Genomic DNA, 18,539 nt, shown 5'->3' on the forward strand with positions numbered 1-18,539 from the left:
ATATTTTGATAAAGATGTCAAGGCTTTCAAGACAGTTTCTATTTGTTTACAATATATAATCTATATTTTATATAAATTCCTTAGCATTGGGGTTGAATTCCAAAATTTAGAAGTTTTTAAAAAACTGTATTCTTTTTATTTATGCTACATATTCTTTATATTTAATGTAAGATAACTCTTATTCTTTATATTTGCCATAAATAAGCACCTTCTCATTAGCATGCCTGTAAGTCCTTCTAGCTGGATGTGTTATGCATATTGCAGACAACATTATATCTTTCTCCTCAGCATCATTCCTTAGAAATGCAAGTGATTTAGTGACTTCCATCATGATAGGGATAGATAGATCAGTAGGAGAACTTAATGATAAGCCATTGTATTTTTATTTCTGATTCATATTTTTTTCTAAAATAAAATGTAAAAAAAAGTGCTGGGATTACAGGCATAAGCCACCGCCCCAGCCAAAACTGAATTTTAAAAGTAGATATGAGGATGGGCGTGGCGACTCATGCTGTAATCCCAGGACTTTGGGAGGCCGAGGTGGATGGATCACCTGAAGTCAGGAGTTCTAGACCAGCCTGACCAGCATGGTGAAACCTCGTCTCTACTAAAAATACAAAATTAGCCAGGCGTGGTGGCGCATGCCAGTAGTGCCAGCTACTTGGGAAGGTGAGACAGGAGAATTACTTGAACCCCGGGAGTCAGAGATTACAGTGGGCCAAGATCCTATCATTGCATTCCAGCCTGGGTGACAGAGCGAGGCTCCATCTCAAAAAATAAAAAATAAAAAAGAAATAAAGGCTGGACGCAGTGGCTCACGCCTGTAATCCCAGCACTTTGGGATGTCAAGGTAGGCAGATCACCTGAAGTCAGGAGTTTGAGACCAAACTGGCCAACATGTTGAAACCCCGTCTTTACTAAAAATAAAAAATTAGCTGGGTGTGGTGGCAGGCACCTGTAATCCCAGCTACTTGGGAGGCTGAGGCAGGAGAATTGCTTGAACATTGGAGGCAGAGGTTGCAGTGAACTGAGATCATGCCATTGCACTCCAGCCTGGGTGACAGAGCCAGACTCCATCTCAGAAAAAAAAAAAATTAAAATAAGTAGATAACGCATTAGGGTCCTAGGATTAGAATGATAATTGAGAATAACATTTTATACAGATGTTTCTAATGGCTAAAATAAAAATCTATTATCTTTAAAAAGGAGAAAACTCATGGAGCATTTACTAATAAGCAGTGGAAGTTCATTTGAAGCTGATTTAATTCACAGACCATTTTCTTAATTACTCATTTGCAGCAGGAATGCCTGACATTGGCATCTGGGATTCTGACACCATTGACAGAAGAGAAGCAAGTGAGTTTGTATATAACCTGGAGGAAACCTCCACCTTACTGGAAAGCTCTCACAGCTGTAGCCCTGAAATGCTGATTTCTCAAATGCCAATGTTTGCCACAAAACAGTGTTGTCTAAATGGGATTAGGCAAAGTGTAAGAGATTTCTTGTCTACCGTACATATAATGCACAGTTCTGTACCATTTCTCAAACATCCATGATCATGGAATCCTTCTGTTGGAGTACAGTCTTTAACATCTGGCAAAGTAAACATTCTTTGGAATGCAGTGTAAGAAACACTGCTCTAGAGGCAGTAATTTAGATCATTAGTGAAAACGCTTGAAGCATTTACTAATATTTCTTAAGATTTGGGAACATAGATATAGAAGGTAAAGCCCCTGCTCTCAAGAAGCTCTTGGTTTACATGAAAAATAGTAAAATCATTGCAATATACTGTACTAAGTGCTGTGACAGAAGCAAAGATGATTGGAACTGGTATTGAAGTGAGTTTTGGAGGTGACCAGATTTCAGTGATGAGGGGGATGAGGTTTTTCCACAGGAAGGAACAGCAAATGGGAAAGCACAGAAGAATAAAAAGGAAGGGACTACTTATTATTTAATTTCTATATTATATGTTTAAGTCTGTAGGATCTTGCATAAAGATAAGGCTTCCAGTACAGATGAGAGGTATGTAATTTCGTGAGTTATCGGTTCTTCTTGCTGTTTTACAGGATGAAGTCACACCATTTTTACTAGCTGTACATGAAGCAAAACAGGAAATGATGGAATTTTTAATAAAGCGAGAAGAAAATTTAACTGCAGTTAAGTCTGAAAGGTACAGTAATTAGTTTTTTTTAAAAAAGCTGGCTGATATTCTATAGTGATAACAGTCTCTAGTTAGAAATATTAGATTAATAAGATTAACATAATTATTGTGATACAGTAAAAAATATCAACACAAATTATTGGTTAAGTAGAAAAACTAGGCTGGGCAACATAGAGAACAGTATATAGTAGGATTCATCTTTTCTTATTATATTGACTGGTGTTTGTTATTTGTAATGTGATGTTTTTGGTCATATGATCTGACCAAAGGGTTTTGGTATTGGTTTTATTAGTTTTATGAAATGTGGATTTTAACTTTTAGTATACTTTAAGACTTAATAAATATTGAACTTCTTAACCCTTTCATAGTAGTTTTTTTAACCTCTGTTTCTTATATGCTCTTCCTTTAAACATGCTGTATTAGACATAAATAGGCATTGAAAATCATTTTTTCTTCTAGATGACTTTTTAAGTTGCTTCCTTTGAAAAATAGTAATGTTAAGTTGTTCCTACATGGCTGTTAATTGCTGTTACCAGGTACTTTGGGTTCATTGGTTTTCTTCTATTTCATTTCTAGTATATTTTGATGTTATTATTATTATTATTTTATTGTAGGCAGAGTCTCGCTCTGTCACCCCAGGCTGGAGTGCAGTGGCACAATTTGGCCCACTACACCCTCTGCCTCCCGAGTTCAAATGATTCTCCTGCTTCAGCCTCCCAAACAGCTGGGACTACAGGCATGCACCACCATGCCCAGCTAATTTTTTGTATTTTTAGTAGAGACGGGGTTTCATCATGTTGAACAGTATGGTCTCGATCTCCTGACCTCGTGATCTGCCCTCCTTGGCCTCCCAAAGCACTGGGATTACTGGCTTGAGCCACTGTTCCTAGCTCTGATGATTTTATTTGTAATTGCTATGGGAAGAGGGAGAAAATATAGCTTTAAATGAATAGCCTTTTCTTCTAAGGAAGACAAGCCATAGGTGGGTAATAAAGAGAAAAGAGCTAGGCTTTAGTTTCACACAAGACTGGGTTTAAGTCCTAGCTCTCTCTCTTCTTAGGTATGTGAGCTGGAAACATTACTTATCACTAAATATGTTTTTCTATATGAAAAGGAGGATAATATATATCCTTCAAGGGTGATTGTGTGGAAGAAAGATTATATATATATATGTATGTATTTGTAGCATTTAATTCAGTGCCTAGCACATGTGTTTAGGCATCATCAACTGAAACTACTGTGATTACTACCATTATTATCGTTTCCTGCCTGCAGACAGCTCTTACTTATCTGACCCCTAGCTGGTTTTGAATTACAACATATCTGTCTTTAAATCTTTGCTTACATTAGATAAGTGACCTCAGCATAGTTTCTTGCTCATCAAAGAACTTTAAGTTAGCAACTTCTATGACATAATACCCTACTGAGACAAGAGGCTTCCTTTTTGTCCCCCCTCCTTTTTTTAGCATTGGTGGTAATTTATGAAGATGAACACTTAGGCACCCAAGATGCTTATGTTTGTTAGTACATGTAAATGTTTAATTCTACATGAACAGGCAAGATATTAAATTGGCAAAGAATATCAAATTAGCTTTTTAAATACTTTTCTTAAAGTTCCTAAGAAAGAAGTTATCTCTCTGGTATTTTCGAACAGCCCTCGTTCTTGCTGTACATTGCACATCAGCAAGTATAGTCAGCCTTCTTCAGCAAAATGCTGATGTGTTTTCTCAAGATCTGTCTGGATGGACTGCAGAAAATTATGTCATTTCTAGTCCTTTTACTAGGCAAGTTTTTACATTAGAAGGCTAGCTTACACTAAACTGCAGCTTAAAATAATTATAGCTATTGTATCCTATATATCAGGTGAGATTTTATAGTTTAATTCAGGTCATCTTGTGGTGACAGTCCACTTTATCAGCCAGAAATCAGGCAAAACGCTACTAGACTGGTTAGAAGTATCAATGGGTGCAGAATTCTTTATCTCAGGACTTTTGAGATCTTTGTCTTAGAGATCCAGTCATTGCCCCATTTACTCCAAGTATAGCCACATGCACAGGATAAAAATAGTGCCACATCTCTGGTTTTTCTAATTAGTTATTTGGGTCTTAAAATGTTCAGTTTAGCAGAAAATCTTGTACTGTCTTCTGAGGGCTGTCTCTTATACCTTCCTCCTTGAATTTTTCAAGAACCTAAGGGGTTTCCTAAGTACAATAAGAAAAAAAAGAAAAAAAATAGACAATTCTTTACCAGTGAGAAGGAAGGGAAGAAAACAACATTGTAAACCATTCTATTGTTTCCATTGATTCTTTTCCTGCATTATTGCCATGGAAAATGGTTCTACAGTCTGTTAATGCTTGACTTTTCCATCAGGATTCACTTACTGCTTCAGAGTACTCAGGTTTCATGGTGATTCATACATAGACTTTATAGTTACAACTTTTTTTAGTTAACAAATATGTATGCTCAGCCGTTATTCCCAAAGCATCCTGCTCCGACAGCTGGGCATTCTAGCTTTAGCCACACACGTGGTGAGAAAATTGACCAAACTTCTTCCACATTCAAAACCTTATGTGGAGCCCCCATCTTAGCCTAGACATAGCCCAGGACTTCATGGTAAGTTATCCTTGGAGGCCTTGTTAGTCTTTTCTCTATCAAATATTAGTTGAGATTGTTCTAAACTGTCAAAGAGGATCAAATTATGTTGCAGAAAGAGATCAGTGTTTTCTTACTCCATTGTACCCTGAGGCTCCTTTATATCCCGTTTAGCACATTTTCTTAGGAGTGGAAGGTTCTATATTATCCTTCCCCACAGCTTGGGTGCCAATTTGTGGGGTTTTTTTCTTTTCTTTTCTTTTTCTTTTTTTTTTTTTTTCCAATTTGTAGTTTTATCCTCAAGTAATCTGTTTTCCACAATAGTGAAAATCTCCCAAGTTCTTTGCATTTCTACCTTAAGTTTTAAAAATATTTTCATATTCTACCTCACAGGAAGCCATTCAACAGAATTCTCTGAATCTCAAGTAGGTTTATTGGGTTTATCAGAGCTAAGCCTCATCCATGACTGATGAGTATTCACGTATAATGTAGGGTTTTATGCTTACTTCAGCAGCTCACATACTAATACTGGAATAATACAGAAAAATTAACATGGCTCCTGCATAAGGATGACACACAAATTCATGAGGTGGTTCATATTTTGTGCAGTTCCTGGAAGGTCCTTTGACAATTTTCTGATTAGCTCCAAGGAAACAGGATGAGTCAAAGCAAAATGGCTGGCACACTTAATAGTGAAATTGTGATCTTCACTACCAAAATATTCACATAGAGTGATCTATGGAATGAGAATGGAGCTGAGTAAAGCATGGGGATGTTGTGTGCAAATATATTATTAGTATGTATCTCAGAAATGAGAAAATGTCACCTTGCATCTCCTTCATGGAACTTAAAAAAATAGTTTTATCTTTTGTGTCAAACGGAGGTAAACATGGAGATTAAGCATCATTCTACAAAGATCTACTGGCTCGGAGTTTGAGTCTGTAAAGTAGAATCATAGTCCAAGGCAGGTCTTGATATCCATTAGTTTTCTGCCCTTGCTGTGATTGATGAGCTCAGTAACAGTGGACAATTATGTTATCTAATTAATGAGATAATATGTTTGTAAATAAATGTAGTTACAAACTATGAAATATATGAGATGCCCTAAATTAAAAGCCACAAAGAGTAGAACACCTAATAGACAAAGTTAGGATTTAATAACATTTCCCCAAAAACACAATGTTTCAATATTAGAACATATAAAAAACACATTGGACTTTATTTGCAGTTCCAAGACAGTTTCACCAATAAAGTTCAAGAACAAATTATTTCATTGCTTCACTATTTTTCTGAGCATTCAAAACATGTTATCTCATTAAATTTTTATAACAACCTAGTGAAACAAGACAATAAAAGTCTCACTTTTTAGAAGAAGACATTGAACCTAACAAAAGCAACTTACCCAAGAACTGATAGCTTTTGACTATAGAGCTAGGACTTTTTCTGAGTTAGGATGCTTTCCCTTATGTCAGGCTAATGCAAGTTAATGTACTGAACTATATTCATGGGTACTTCATCTTACTTTTTTTCTTCTTTAATTAGAAGCTTAAAGAGAAGTTTGTAGAGCTTACAAATGAGAAGTATATGGGATAATTAAAGTTCTAAAATTAACACCAATATTATTTGAAATACTCTAAGAATTTAATATATTTGGTAATTGTTTTTATATCAGTTTTAAAATAGTAATTTTACTTATTGCATTTTTAGACATAGCATTCACCAACTAATGTCTGAATACAAAGAAAATAATACAGCTGGAAATCCTCAAAATAGCAATCCAGGTAAGACTTCCAGGTAAATTACTCTTGGTGGTCTTACCATAGATTAACAAATAAGAGTAAGGAAGTTTTAATTACCAAAGAGCAGCTTAAAAACTCACTATGTAAATTGCATAGTATACATATATGTATGTGTGTTTTAAGTTTCTTCTTAGTAGGTTAGATTTCAGAATTATTAAGAAAGTTATGTGTAGATAATTCATAATCTCAAACAGTATTATCTGAAAGGAATCATTTCTTTAATTGTAGTCCCTAAAATCTACAATTAGATATTTTTTGTATAAATAAGAAAAAAGATTTTTAAGTTAGTATGTGGTATGTTTTATTTATAGTCTCATTATAACAAATGGAATGTGTTAATGAAATTGGAGCGTCTATTTAATTTTTAAAATAAATGGTTTTTGTTTAGTAAATAAATATCAATTACAGTTGACCTTTGAACAACATAGGATTTAGGGGTACTGATCCCCTGTGCAGCTGAAAATATGTGTATAACTTTTGACTTCCCCCCAAATTAGCTACTAATAGGTGACTATTGACCAAAAACAGTCAGTTAAGACATTTGGTATGTTACATGTGTTACCATATTATATTCTTATAAGAAAGTGAGGTAGATAAAAATGGTTATTAACAAAATCATAGGGAATAAAAATATATTTACTATTTATTAAGTGGAAGTGGAAGTAGGTCATCCTCATCCTCTCCAAGTTGAGTAGGCTGAGAAGAAGGAGGAAGAAGATTGGTCCTGCTGTCTCAGGTGGTAGAGGTAGAAGAAAATCTGCATATAATTACACCGCTGCAGGTCAAGTTCCTGTTATTCAAAGGTCGACTGTATTACATAGTGATTTATGTCACACCAAAAAAGTAACTTTTTAAAACTGGGAACTCAACAATACCTTTTTGGTAACATAAACAAATGTCACTAAGAACCGAAAAACTTATCCAGTGGGCACTAATACTAATAGAAGATTGTTTTTTAAAGATACCAAGTGTAGAAGTCAGAAAAGGAATTTCTTGTTGAAAACGTATTGACTTCGTTCTTCCTAATTTGAAATTGAATGAGATACATTTACTTCATTAAAACAAGATCCACTAGTTAATTGTTATGATAGCAGTAATTTTGTTAGAACAAAATTCTCTGTTACTAGTAGCCCAAAGGTTATTGTAATGAATACCCAATGGCCAAACTCTAGGCTCAACAAATTATAATAAAAGTGCTTCACAATAACAAAAATGCTGCTATGCTACCTAGATGTGACACCTAATACATTGTACAGTCTGAACTGTATGAGGACACTTTTAATTTAGTACATATTAATCAAATAACTTTTATAAGTTAGATTTTGCAAGCCACAGGTGACAAACACATAGTCTTGGTCTTTTTGTTTTTTTTTTTTTTTGAGATGAAGTCTTACTCTGTCGCCCAGGCTGGAGTGCAGTGGCGCAATCTCGGCTCACCACAACCTCCACCTCCCGGGTCCAGGTGATTCTCCTGCCTCAGCCTCCTGAGTAGCTGGGACCACAGGCACGTGCCGCCACCCCGGCCAATTTTTTTGTATTTTTAGTAGAGGCGGGGTTGCACAGTGTTAGCCAGGATGGTCTCGATCTCCTGACCTCATGATCTGCCCACCTTGGCCTCCCAAAGTTCTGGAATTACAGGTGTGAGCCACTGTGCCTGGCCAGTCTTGGTCTTTAAGGTGCTCATAATAGACTACAGCAGTCCTTATTTCATATCTGTGATTTTTTCAAGATTATTATCATTATTATTATGTTTTTGAGATGGAGTCTCACTTTGTTGCCTAGGCTGGAGTGCAGTGGTGTGATCTTGGCTCACTGCCACCTCTGCCTTCCGGATTCAAGCAATTCTCCCTGCGTCGGTCTCCCAAGTAGTTGGGATTACAGATGCTTGCTACCATGACCGGCCAATTTTTGTATTTCTAGTAGAGACAGGGTTTCACCATGTTGGCCAGACTTGTCTTGAGCTCCTGAGCTCAGGTAATCCACCTGCCTTGGCCTCCTACAGTGCTGAGATTACAGGCATGAGCCCCTGTACCTGGCTGACAATTTTCAAAGAAAATGTTTTTATTCATTTATATACTTGGTCCATTTAACAAACTATCAAGTGTCTTTTAGAGAGTAAGCTTTTTTTCCATGTTACAAAATAAAAACATTTAAAAATACAGTTGGACTATGTGTGGTGGCTCAGGCCTGTAATCCCAGCACTTTGGGAGCCCGAAGAAGGTGAATCACCTGAGGTCAGGGGTTCGAGACCAGCCTTGCCAACATGGCAAAACCCTGTCTCTACTAAAAATATAAAAATTAGTCAGGTATGGTGGTACATGCCTCTAATGCCAGCTACTTGGGAAGCCGAGGCAGGAGAATTGCATGAATACTAGAGATGGAGATTGCAGTGAGCTGAGATTGCACCACTGCATTCCAGCCTGGGCAACAGAGAGAGACTCCATCTCAAAAAAAAATACAGTCAGGGCTGGGCATGGTATCTCATACCTATAATCCCAGCACTTTGGGAGGCTGAAGCAAAAGGATTGCTTGAGCCTAAGAGTTTGAGACCAGCCTGGGCAACATAGTGAGACCTCAACTCTACTAAAAATAAAAATAAATGAAAAAGTTAGCTGGGCATGGTAGCATGCAACTGTAGTCCCAGTGACTTGGAGGCTGCACTGCAGCCTGGGCAATGGAGTAAGACCATTTCAACAAACAAACAAAAAACAGGAGCTTGTTACGATCATTTTCATTTATGTTATGTGCTACTTCATTCAGTGCCTTCTACTGTGTGCTAGATGCCATCTGGAAGCATCTAATGATCATTTATTATGTTAAATATGTGCCAGACACTTTAAGCATGTGGTGAGGAATGAAAGCTATTAAAAAGTGGGGTAGGATTTCAGGTAAGCATGCAGAAGGGGTAGACCTTTTCTTGATAAAGAGGCAGAAGGATGATGTGGGCAGAAGGAACATCTAACAAGTTTGTGTTTTTGGCAGAAGGAACATCAAACAAGATGGCATGTTTGGGAGAAGGAGCAGCAGGTGCAAAAGGTAAAAGGCTTGAGTGAACTTTGCAGGGTTTATGAGTGGCCCTGTTTTGCTGTTGCAGAAACTGAAATGAGAGTGGTTGGGAATGAGGGAAAAACTTAGGTAAGGCAAGCTCCTGATGGGCTTTTTAATACTATAAAACTGAGTAGATCTTACCTGTAGGCTATGGGAAATTTACCCGGTGGAGTGCTTTGGGCTGCAAATACCAAAGGACCTGATTAACAGTGACTAAAACAGTAGGAAGCAGAGTTGCTTTGGTGGCCGGTTCAGTGATAACACTGGGTCCCATTTGGTCTTCCTATTTCAGCTGTGCTGTTGGCAGTGTTTTGTTCATTCCTCCTTTCATGGCTGGCTAATTAGCAGTAGCTCCTAACATCATGTTCTCACAATACAATTTCTGAAGGCTGGAAGGGCTGCTTTTCTTTCCATGTTTCTTTGAAATAGAGAGAAAAGTCAGAAGCTTGCAGTGAGCTTTCTTTCACATTTTATTGGCTTGGTTACACCACATGCTTATTCCTAAACCAGGCACTGGGAAAACATATGCAATTACTGTGATTAGATTAGAATAGTCATTTCTCTTGTTGAGGATGGGGAGCGATATTAGGATGGTAAATACTCAAATAGACTTGTGGTTCTCCAGCAAGAAAAAAATAAATGGTCATTAGGTAGGGAGACAGCAAATGTTTTCTGTAGGAATTCATTATAGAATTGTGAGAACAAAAGTCACAAGATTAGATTTGGGTATTAGGACATTCTGATTATGGTATTCATAAGCTTTTTACGTAAAGGATCAGGTGGGAAATATTTTAGGCCACGTGGTCTCTGCCATATCTACTCAACCCTGCCATTGTAGTGTAAAAGCAGTTACAAAACTTTATTTACAAAACCATTAGGTAGGCTGGGCTTGGCCTGTGGCCTGTAGTGGATGACTCCTCATATGGAGGCTAGATGGAAGGTACCACATAAAGAGACTGGAAGACAAAGGAAGCTTTTGCAGTAGCCAAAGCTATAACTTCCTTGTCGCCAACCCTTAGACTAGCATCAATCCATTATGAGGTTTTCACCCAGCCATGGTGAAATAAGTGATGTCAGAAAGCTACTTAGTAATTTTAAAATGTTTGTTTTTCTCTTGATTTTTGCATTTTTCATTTGTTTTGCTTGTTTTTTTAATTTAAGAAATAATATTAATAGTTGGTAGCCTATAAAAGCTAGTAGTTAAGAACCAGTGGCAGTGGAAAAATATAAAGCAGAGGCAGAAAAGAGATAGAGATAATATGAGTTAGTGATTATTGAATGTATAAATTTAGGGCACAGAGAGAAATCTGTGAGATTTCAGATGATTCATGGGTTTCCAGGTTGTGAACTAGCATTTAACCTGGACATGAGGAAGGAGTAGGAGATTTGCAGGTGAATGGAGAAGAACAACAGATCAGCAGGAAGGACTAACCTCTTTCTGTGCATGTTGAGTTGAATGAAATATTCATGTAGGGTATTTTCAGTAGGTAATTGAATTTTAGGCATTTCTAGCTGGAGGTAGAAGTGAGGTTGGAGATGCAGACTTGGAATAATGTAGGCAAAATCATACATCTAAATGAGCTTCTCCATGGCGGGAAAGACATGGAATAAACAGAAGGCAGTGACAAGAACTTGGGAATATCAACATTTCCCAGAGGAAAAGAAGTTAGTAAAGAAGCCTGAGCAGTGGCTAGAGAAAAGTAGGAGAGTTTATCAGAGGAAGGGATGCTGTAAAAATTTCAAAAATATGAGAATTTCAAGGAGGGAGAATATAAATTCTTACAAGTAAGAGTACTAAAAAGTAAGTTAAATTAATATTTTCAAAGCTCTTTGATGGTACCCTCTTCAAAAGAACACTTTTGGAGTTGTAAGGTCTACTATTTAGGTACATGGTACTTCTGGTGTTCAAGTATGAGAGGAAGAATACACCTATCAAAATCCTACCTAGTATTTTTATAACTGCGGCAGCTACCTACACAGAGTCAGGCCTAGACTGGTGAGTTCCTGTGCCAACATTTTCCAAGAATTGTCAGAACCTAAGGGTCCACATGAGGAAAAGTGTAGTGTCTCTTACTGGTTTTTGTGGAAATGCTTGTTTTGTATTCAAACCCTTGATAAGCAGTTCTGGATGTATTCCCAAACAAAAATCTGACAGCAAAAACTGGGATACTCATTTCCTTTCTCTGACATGGAATCAAAATGCAGCCATGGCTGGGTGCAGTGGCTCACGCCTGTAATCCCCAGCACTTAGGGAGGCCGAAGCAGGTGGATCCCAAGGTCAAGAGATCGAGACCTTCCTGGCTAACATGGTGAAACCCCATTTCTACTAAAAGTTATCTTGGTGTGGTTTCACATGACTGTAGTCTCAGCTCCTCAGGAGGCTGAGGCAGGAGACTCACTTGAACCGGGTAGGTGGTGGTTGCAGTGAGCCCAGATTGCACCACTGTACTCCAGCCTGGGCAACAGAGTGAGAATCCATCTCAAAAAAAAAAAAAAAAAAAAAAAAAGCCATGTTTTGACAAAATTTTAAGTTTTGATCAGAAATAGTTTACAGATCAGCAGTTTGGAGAAACTGATATCTTTAAAATATTTTCTTGCAGACCACTAATATCACAGAAAAATATGACATGATATGCTGTACATAGTAGTTCTTCTTCTGTGAAGAAGGTCATTGGTAGCTTGATGGGGATAGTGTTGAATCCATAAATTACTTTGGGCAGTATGGCCATTTTCACTCTATTGATTCTTCCTAACCATGAGCATGGAATGTTTCTCCATCTGTTTGTGTCCTCTCTTATTTCGTTGTAGTTCTCCTTGAAGAGGTCCTTTACATCCTTTGTTAGTTGTATTCTTAGGTATTTTATTCTCTTTGTAGCAATTGTGAATGGCAGTTTGTTCTTGATTTGGCTTTCTTTAAGTCAAATTGATGTATAGGAATGCTTGTGATTTTTGCACATTGATTTTGTAACCTGAGACTTTGCTGAAGTTGCTTATCAGTTTCAGGAGATTTTGGGCTGAGATGATAGGGTCTTATAAATATACAATCATGACGTCTGCAAATAGAGACAATTTGACTTCTTCCTTTCCTAATTGAATACCCTTTATTTCTTTTTCTTGCCTGATTGCTCTGGCTAGAACTTCTAATACTATATTGAATAGGAATCCTTATCTAGTCACAGATTTCAAAGGGAATGCTTCCAGTTTTTGTCCATTCAGTATGATATTGGCTGTTGGTTTGTCATAAATAGCTTTTATTATTTTGAAATGCATTCCGTCAATACCTAGTTTATTGAGAGTTATTAGCATAAAGAGCTGTTGAATTTTGTCAAAGGCCATCTCTGCGTCTATTAAAATAATCATGTGGTTTTTGTCCTTGGTTCTGTTTATGTGGTGAATTACGTCTATAGACTTGCGTATGTTGAGCCAGCCTTGCATCCCCAGGATGAAGCCTGCTTGATTGTGATGGATAAGCTTTTTGATGCACTGTTGCAATCAGTTTGTCAGTGTTTTATTGAAGATTTTTGCATCTATGTTTATCATGAATATTGGCTTGAAGTTCTCTTTTCTTGTTGGGTCTCTGCCGGGTTTTGGTATCAGGATGATGTTGGTCTCATAAAATGATATGGGGAGGATTCCCTCTTTTTGGATCGTTTGGAATAGTTTCAGAAGGAGTGGTACCAGCTCCTCTTTGTATGTCTGGTAGAAATCAGCTGTGAACCTGTCTGGACCTGGGCTTTTTTTGGTTGGTAAGCTATTAATTTCTGCCTCAACTTAAGCCCTTCTTATTGGTCTATTTAGGGTTTTGACTTCTTCCTGGTTTAGGCTTGGGAGGAGGCAAGTGTCCAAGAATTTATCCATTTCTTCTGTATTTAATGGTTTATGTGCATAGAGTTGTTTGTAGTAATCTCTAATGGTAGTTTGTATTTCTATGGAATCAGTGGTGATATCCCCTTTATTGTTTTTTATTGCATCTATTTGCTTCTTCTCTTTTTTCTTTTTTATTAGTCTAGCTAGTGGTCTATTTTGTTGATCTTTTCAAAAAACCAGCTCCTGGATTTATTGATTTTTTTGAAGGGTTTTTTGTATCTCTCTATGTCTTTCAGTTTTGCTCTAATCTTAGTTATTTCTTGTCTTCTATTAGCTTTTGAATTTTTTTGATCTTGCTCCTCTAGCTCTTTCAATTTTGACAATTGGGTGTCAATTTTAGACCTTTCCTCACTTCTCATGCAGGTATTTAGTGCTATAAATTTTCTTCTAGTCTCTGCCTTAAATGTGTTCCAGAGATTCCGGTACATTGTGTCTTTGTTCTCTTTTGTTTCAAAAAACATCTTTATTTCTACCTTCATTTCATTGTTTATCCAGTCATCATTCATGAGCAGGTTGTTCAGCTTCCATGTAGTTGTGCAGTTTTGAGTGCGTTTCTTAATCCTGAGTTCTAATTTGATTGCACTGTGGTCTGAGAGACTGTTATGATTTCCATTCTTTTGCATTTGCTGAGGAGTGATTTACTTCTAATTATGTGGTCAATTTTAGAGTAAGTGCGATGTGGTGCTGAGAAGAATGTGTATGTTCTGTGGATTTGGGGTGGAGAGTTCTGTAGATGTCTATTAGGTCTGCTTGGTCCAGATCTGCATTCAAGTCCTGGATATCCTTGTTAACTTTCTGTCTCATTGATCTGTCTAATATTGACAGTGGAGTGTTAAAGTCTCCCACCATTATTGTGTGGTAGTCTAAGTCTCCTTGTAGGACGTTAAGAACTTGCTTTATGTATCTGGGTACTCCTGTATTGGGTGCATATATATTTAAGACAGCTCTTCTTGTTACATTGATCCTTTTACCATTATGTAATATCCTTCTTTGTCTCTTTTGATCTTTGTTGGTTTAAAGTCTACTTTGTCAGAGACTAGGATTACAACCCCTGCTTATTTTCGCTTTCCATTTGCTTGGTAAATCTTCTTCCATCCCTTTATTTTGAGTTTATGTAAGTCTTTGCACACTAAATGGGTCACCTGAATACAGCACACTGATGGGTCGTGACTTTTTATCCAGTTTGCCAGCCTGTGTCTTTTGATTGGGGTATTTAGCCCATTTACATTCAAGGTTAATATTGTTATGTGTGAATTTGATCCTGTCAATTTGATACTAGCTGGTAGTTTTGCCTGTTAGTTGATACAGTTTCTTCATTGTGTCAATGGTCTTGACCATTTGCTACATTTTTGCAGTGGCTGGTACTGGTTAATCCTTTCCATGTTTACTGCTTCCTTCAGGAGTTCTTGTAAGGCAGGTCTGGTGCTGATGAAATCTCTCAGCAATTGCTTGTCTGTAAAGAATTTTATTTCTCCTTCACTTATGAAGCTTAGTTTGACTGGATATGAAATTCTGGGTTGGAAGTTCTTTTCTGTAAGGTTGTTGAATATAGGCCCCCACTCTCTTCTGGCTTGTAGTGTTTCTGCTGAGAGACCCACTGTGAGTTTGATCAGCTTCCCTTTGTGGTTAACCCGACCTTTCTCTCTGGCTACCCTTAGCATTTTTTCCTTCATTTCAACCCTGGTGAATCTGATGATTATGTGCCTTAGGGTTGCTCTTCTTGAGGAATATGTTTGTGGTGTTCTCTGTATTCCCTGGATTTGAGTGTTGGCCTGTCTTACTAGGTTGGGGAAGTTCTCCTGGATAGTATCCTGAAGAGTGTCTTCCAGCTTGGATTCATTCTCCTCATCACATTCAAGTGTGCAGATCAAATGCAGATTATGACTTTTCACATAATCCCATATTTCTTGGAGTCTTTGTTCATTTCAGACTGGCAAACTATTAAAGAAGTGATCTCTCAGTGGTTCTTTCCCTGGGAGGTAAAATTGTAGGTAAATTTGAACCTTATTTGTGTCATACATAGGGCAGAGAAATTCACTAGAACTAAGTAAATTTAACTGGCCTCTTCCTTAAAAGAGGATTAGTGACAGTGATTACATTTTAATATTTCTCTTGAACTCTTCTCCATTGGCTGGAATGTGATTTGCTGAATCTTTGACTTGCAGAAAGTGATTTGCAAGAATCTTTGTTTCTGGTCGATTTTCTGTTTTGCTGTAAAACATAGTATGGTGCCCATAGACCTAGCTTCCTTGTGATAAAGCATTTTATTCTAAACTAAATAATTTTAACTGAAGAGTTGGAGAAGTTATGTTGTATGATAACAAAATAAGTACAGTTGTCTCCCTTTATCCATGGGGAATATGTTCCAGGACCTGTGGTGAATACCTGAGTGTTTGCATACTACCCATCCCTATATATGCAATGTTTTTTCTATACATACATATGTGTGATAAAGTTTAATGTGAGATTTAGGCACAGTCTGAGCTTAACAACAATAACTAATAATAAAATAGGACAGTGATAACAATATACTGTCATAGGATAATACCAACTATCTCGGCCTGTGGCATGGTGGTAAAAGGATTTAAGGCAGATTCATTACAGAAGGCATGAAAATATGTTGCAAGAAGGCAATGGGCAGCCTGGAAGAAAAACACCTACTTCCAGGAAACAAAAACTTGCTGGAAATTTTATAGGATTGTCCTTAGGCTGACTGATAATGCCAAAATAGCAGGGAGCTAACTTGAATTCTAATGTCTGCTGTGGGGTTTGATACATTGAAGTGTTTGATGGTAAGCAGGAAGTTTGTGACTTATATACATTATCTGTGCTGGAATGTTGTATGTCCTGGGCCATAAAGAAAAGGAGACCTATAACTTATTTGGTTCCTCTTTTTAAAAATAATTTCTGAACCATGAAGAAAGGAAGACATAGCTAATTTGCCTTATCTCTGCTTTCTTCTGGCCCTGCCAGCCTGACTCTTTTTTTTTTCTAATTAGAACTTCACATATGCTATAATAAAAGTTTATGTGTGTGTGTGTGTGTGTATTCTTTCAAAATATCTTCTTGTACTCCACTTACGCTTCTTCTTATGAAGATGATACAAAGCCTCTGCAATGAGTTGAAGTGAGGTGAATGATATAGGCATTGTGATGTAGTCTTAGGCTACTATTAACCTTCAGAAGGAGGATCATCTGCTTCTGGTAATCCTGGATTACTGAGCCTTGATGATGTTGTTGGTTGGATATCAGGAGGAGATGAAGTCAGTGACTAATGTGCACATAGCATATGCGGCATAGATACACTAGACAAAGGGATGATTCATGTCCCGGGTGGGATGGAGTGGGATGGCTGGAGAATCTATCATGCTACTCAAAACAACACACAATATAAAACTTATGAATTGCTTATTGCTGGAATTTTCCATTTAACATCTGGACCATGGGTGATGTATTAGTTTGTTCTCACACTGCTAATAAAGACATACCCAAGAATGGGTAACTTATAAAGGAAAAAGATTTAATTGACTAACTGTTCCACTGTGGAAGGCTCAGGAAACTTGCAATCATGGTGAAAGGGGAAGCAAACACTTCCTTTTTCACATGGTAAGAGCAAGAAGAAGTACAGAGCAAAAGGTAGAAAAAGCAGGTTATGAAACCATCAGCTCTTGTGAGAACTCACTCACTCTCATGAGAACAGCATGATAATTGAATCATCCCCACCATGATTCAATTACCTCTCTCAGAGTCCCTCCCATGACACATTCGGATTATGGGAACTACAATTCAAGATAAGATTTGGGTGGGGACATAGCCAAACTATCAGGTGACCATGGGTGACTAAAACCACAGAAAGCAAAACCACAGATGTGATACTATGAAATATATATTTGATCTTTGAACCCTTTTCTCGGCAAACAACTCCTGAAATCCTTAGAATCTCCAAAGTGGTGTCTCTTTGTATGTGAATGATTCATTATGGCTGGCAGCCCCTAATGAGCTTCAGGATGCGGGCTTGTCACCAGAAAGACCAAGGCATGATGAGAGGGTTAGAACTTTCAGCCTCACCCTCCAACCCTTTAATCTCATGGGAAAAGGTGGGGGGACAAAGTTTAAGTCGATCACCAATGATGAATGATTTAATCAGTCATGGCTATGTAGTAAAATTTTTATAAAAACCCAAAAGGACTGCATTCTGAGAGTTTCCAGATAGCTGAATATGTGGAGGTTCCTGGAGGATGGTGTACCCTTGGAGGGTCTGAAACTTTGCACTTCTCCTATGCCTCGCCCTATGTAATTATTTATCTGTATCCTTTTTTTCATTCTTAAAATAACCAAGAAATGTAAGTAAGTGGTTCCCTGAGTTCTGTGAACTACTCTAGCAAATTAATCAAACCTAAAGTGGGAATTGTGAGAACCTTGAAGATGGTTGGTCAGGAGTTCTGAAGGCCCAGGCTTGTGTCTGGTGTGGGGATGGGGGAGCCTTGGGGACTGAGCCTTCTACTGTGGGATCTGACACTATTTCCAGCTAGACAACATGGGAATGGAATTAGAGGTCACCCAGCTGATGTCTACTGCAGAAATGATTGCTTGCTTGTTGGTAGTGACCCTCAACATTTGGTCTTCTGTGTTGGTGGTGGTTGTGGTGTGAGCGCAGAGGAAAAATATGTTGAGTGTGTTTTTGCACACCTATCATGGATAAGGGAGCCTTACTGTATATTCTATTCTAAGTGCTACTAATTCATTAGTTCAGAAAGTATGCTGTTGAAGTTTGACTCTGTTTGCTAGTAATGCTAGTCAGTCTGATAGGGTTTGGTTAGGATTATGATTATTGTACACAGCAATTCACTTGTAGGTTTCACATTTTGCCAAATCCCATTCTCTTTTGCATTTGACTGATACAAAGGAGGAGAAGTAAGAATTCTTAATGTAGTAATTGCCTACCAATAGTATAATTAATATTAATTCTCAAAGTATGGTCCTAAAGGAATACTTTGTGGGAAAAAAAAAAAAGATCTAAAGCATGCTTGAAAGTATACATGATTTCTTTTAATGAAGGCAGAGTCTCACTAT

General features: G+C 37.5%; 1 protein-coding gene and 1 non-coding gene across 2 annotated transcripts in view; both read left to right on the top strand.

Moving 5' to 3' along the window:
* The first annotated feature begins 2,126 nt into the window (after window positions 1-2,126).
* Window positions 2,127-18,539, top strand: part of LOC116534920 (putative ankyrin repeat domain-containing protein 26-like protein) — a 33,826-nt gene continuing 17,413 nt past the window's right edge. Inside the window, exons 1-3 of the mRNA XM_032255695.1 lie at window positions 2,127-2,170; window positions 6,461-6,534; window positions 9,535-9,588. Coding sequence (XP_032111586.1) covers window positions 6,480-6,534; window positions 9,535-9,588 — 109 coding nt within the window. The 5' untranslated portion in view covers window positions 2,127-2,170; window positions 6,461-6,479. The remainder of the gene's footprint in view (window positions 2,171-6,460; window positions 6,535-9,534; window positions 9,589-18,539) is intronic.
* LOC116534959 lies at window positions 5,252-5,357 on the top strand. The gene has a single exon (XR_004261971.1). It is a non-coding gene; the product is annotated as a U6 spliceosomal RNA (small nuclear RNA).

Source organism: Sapajus apella, unplaced genomic scaffold, assembly GCF_009761245.1.
Source record: "Sapajus apella isolate SASKATOON/1434 unplaced genomic scaffold, GSC_monkey_1.0 scaffold90, whole genome shotgun sequence".
NCBI classification, from domain to species: Eukaryota; Metazoa; Chordata; class Mammalia; order Primates; family Cebidae; genus Sapajus; species Sapajus apella.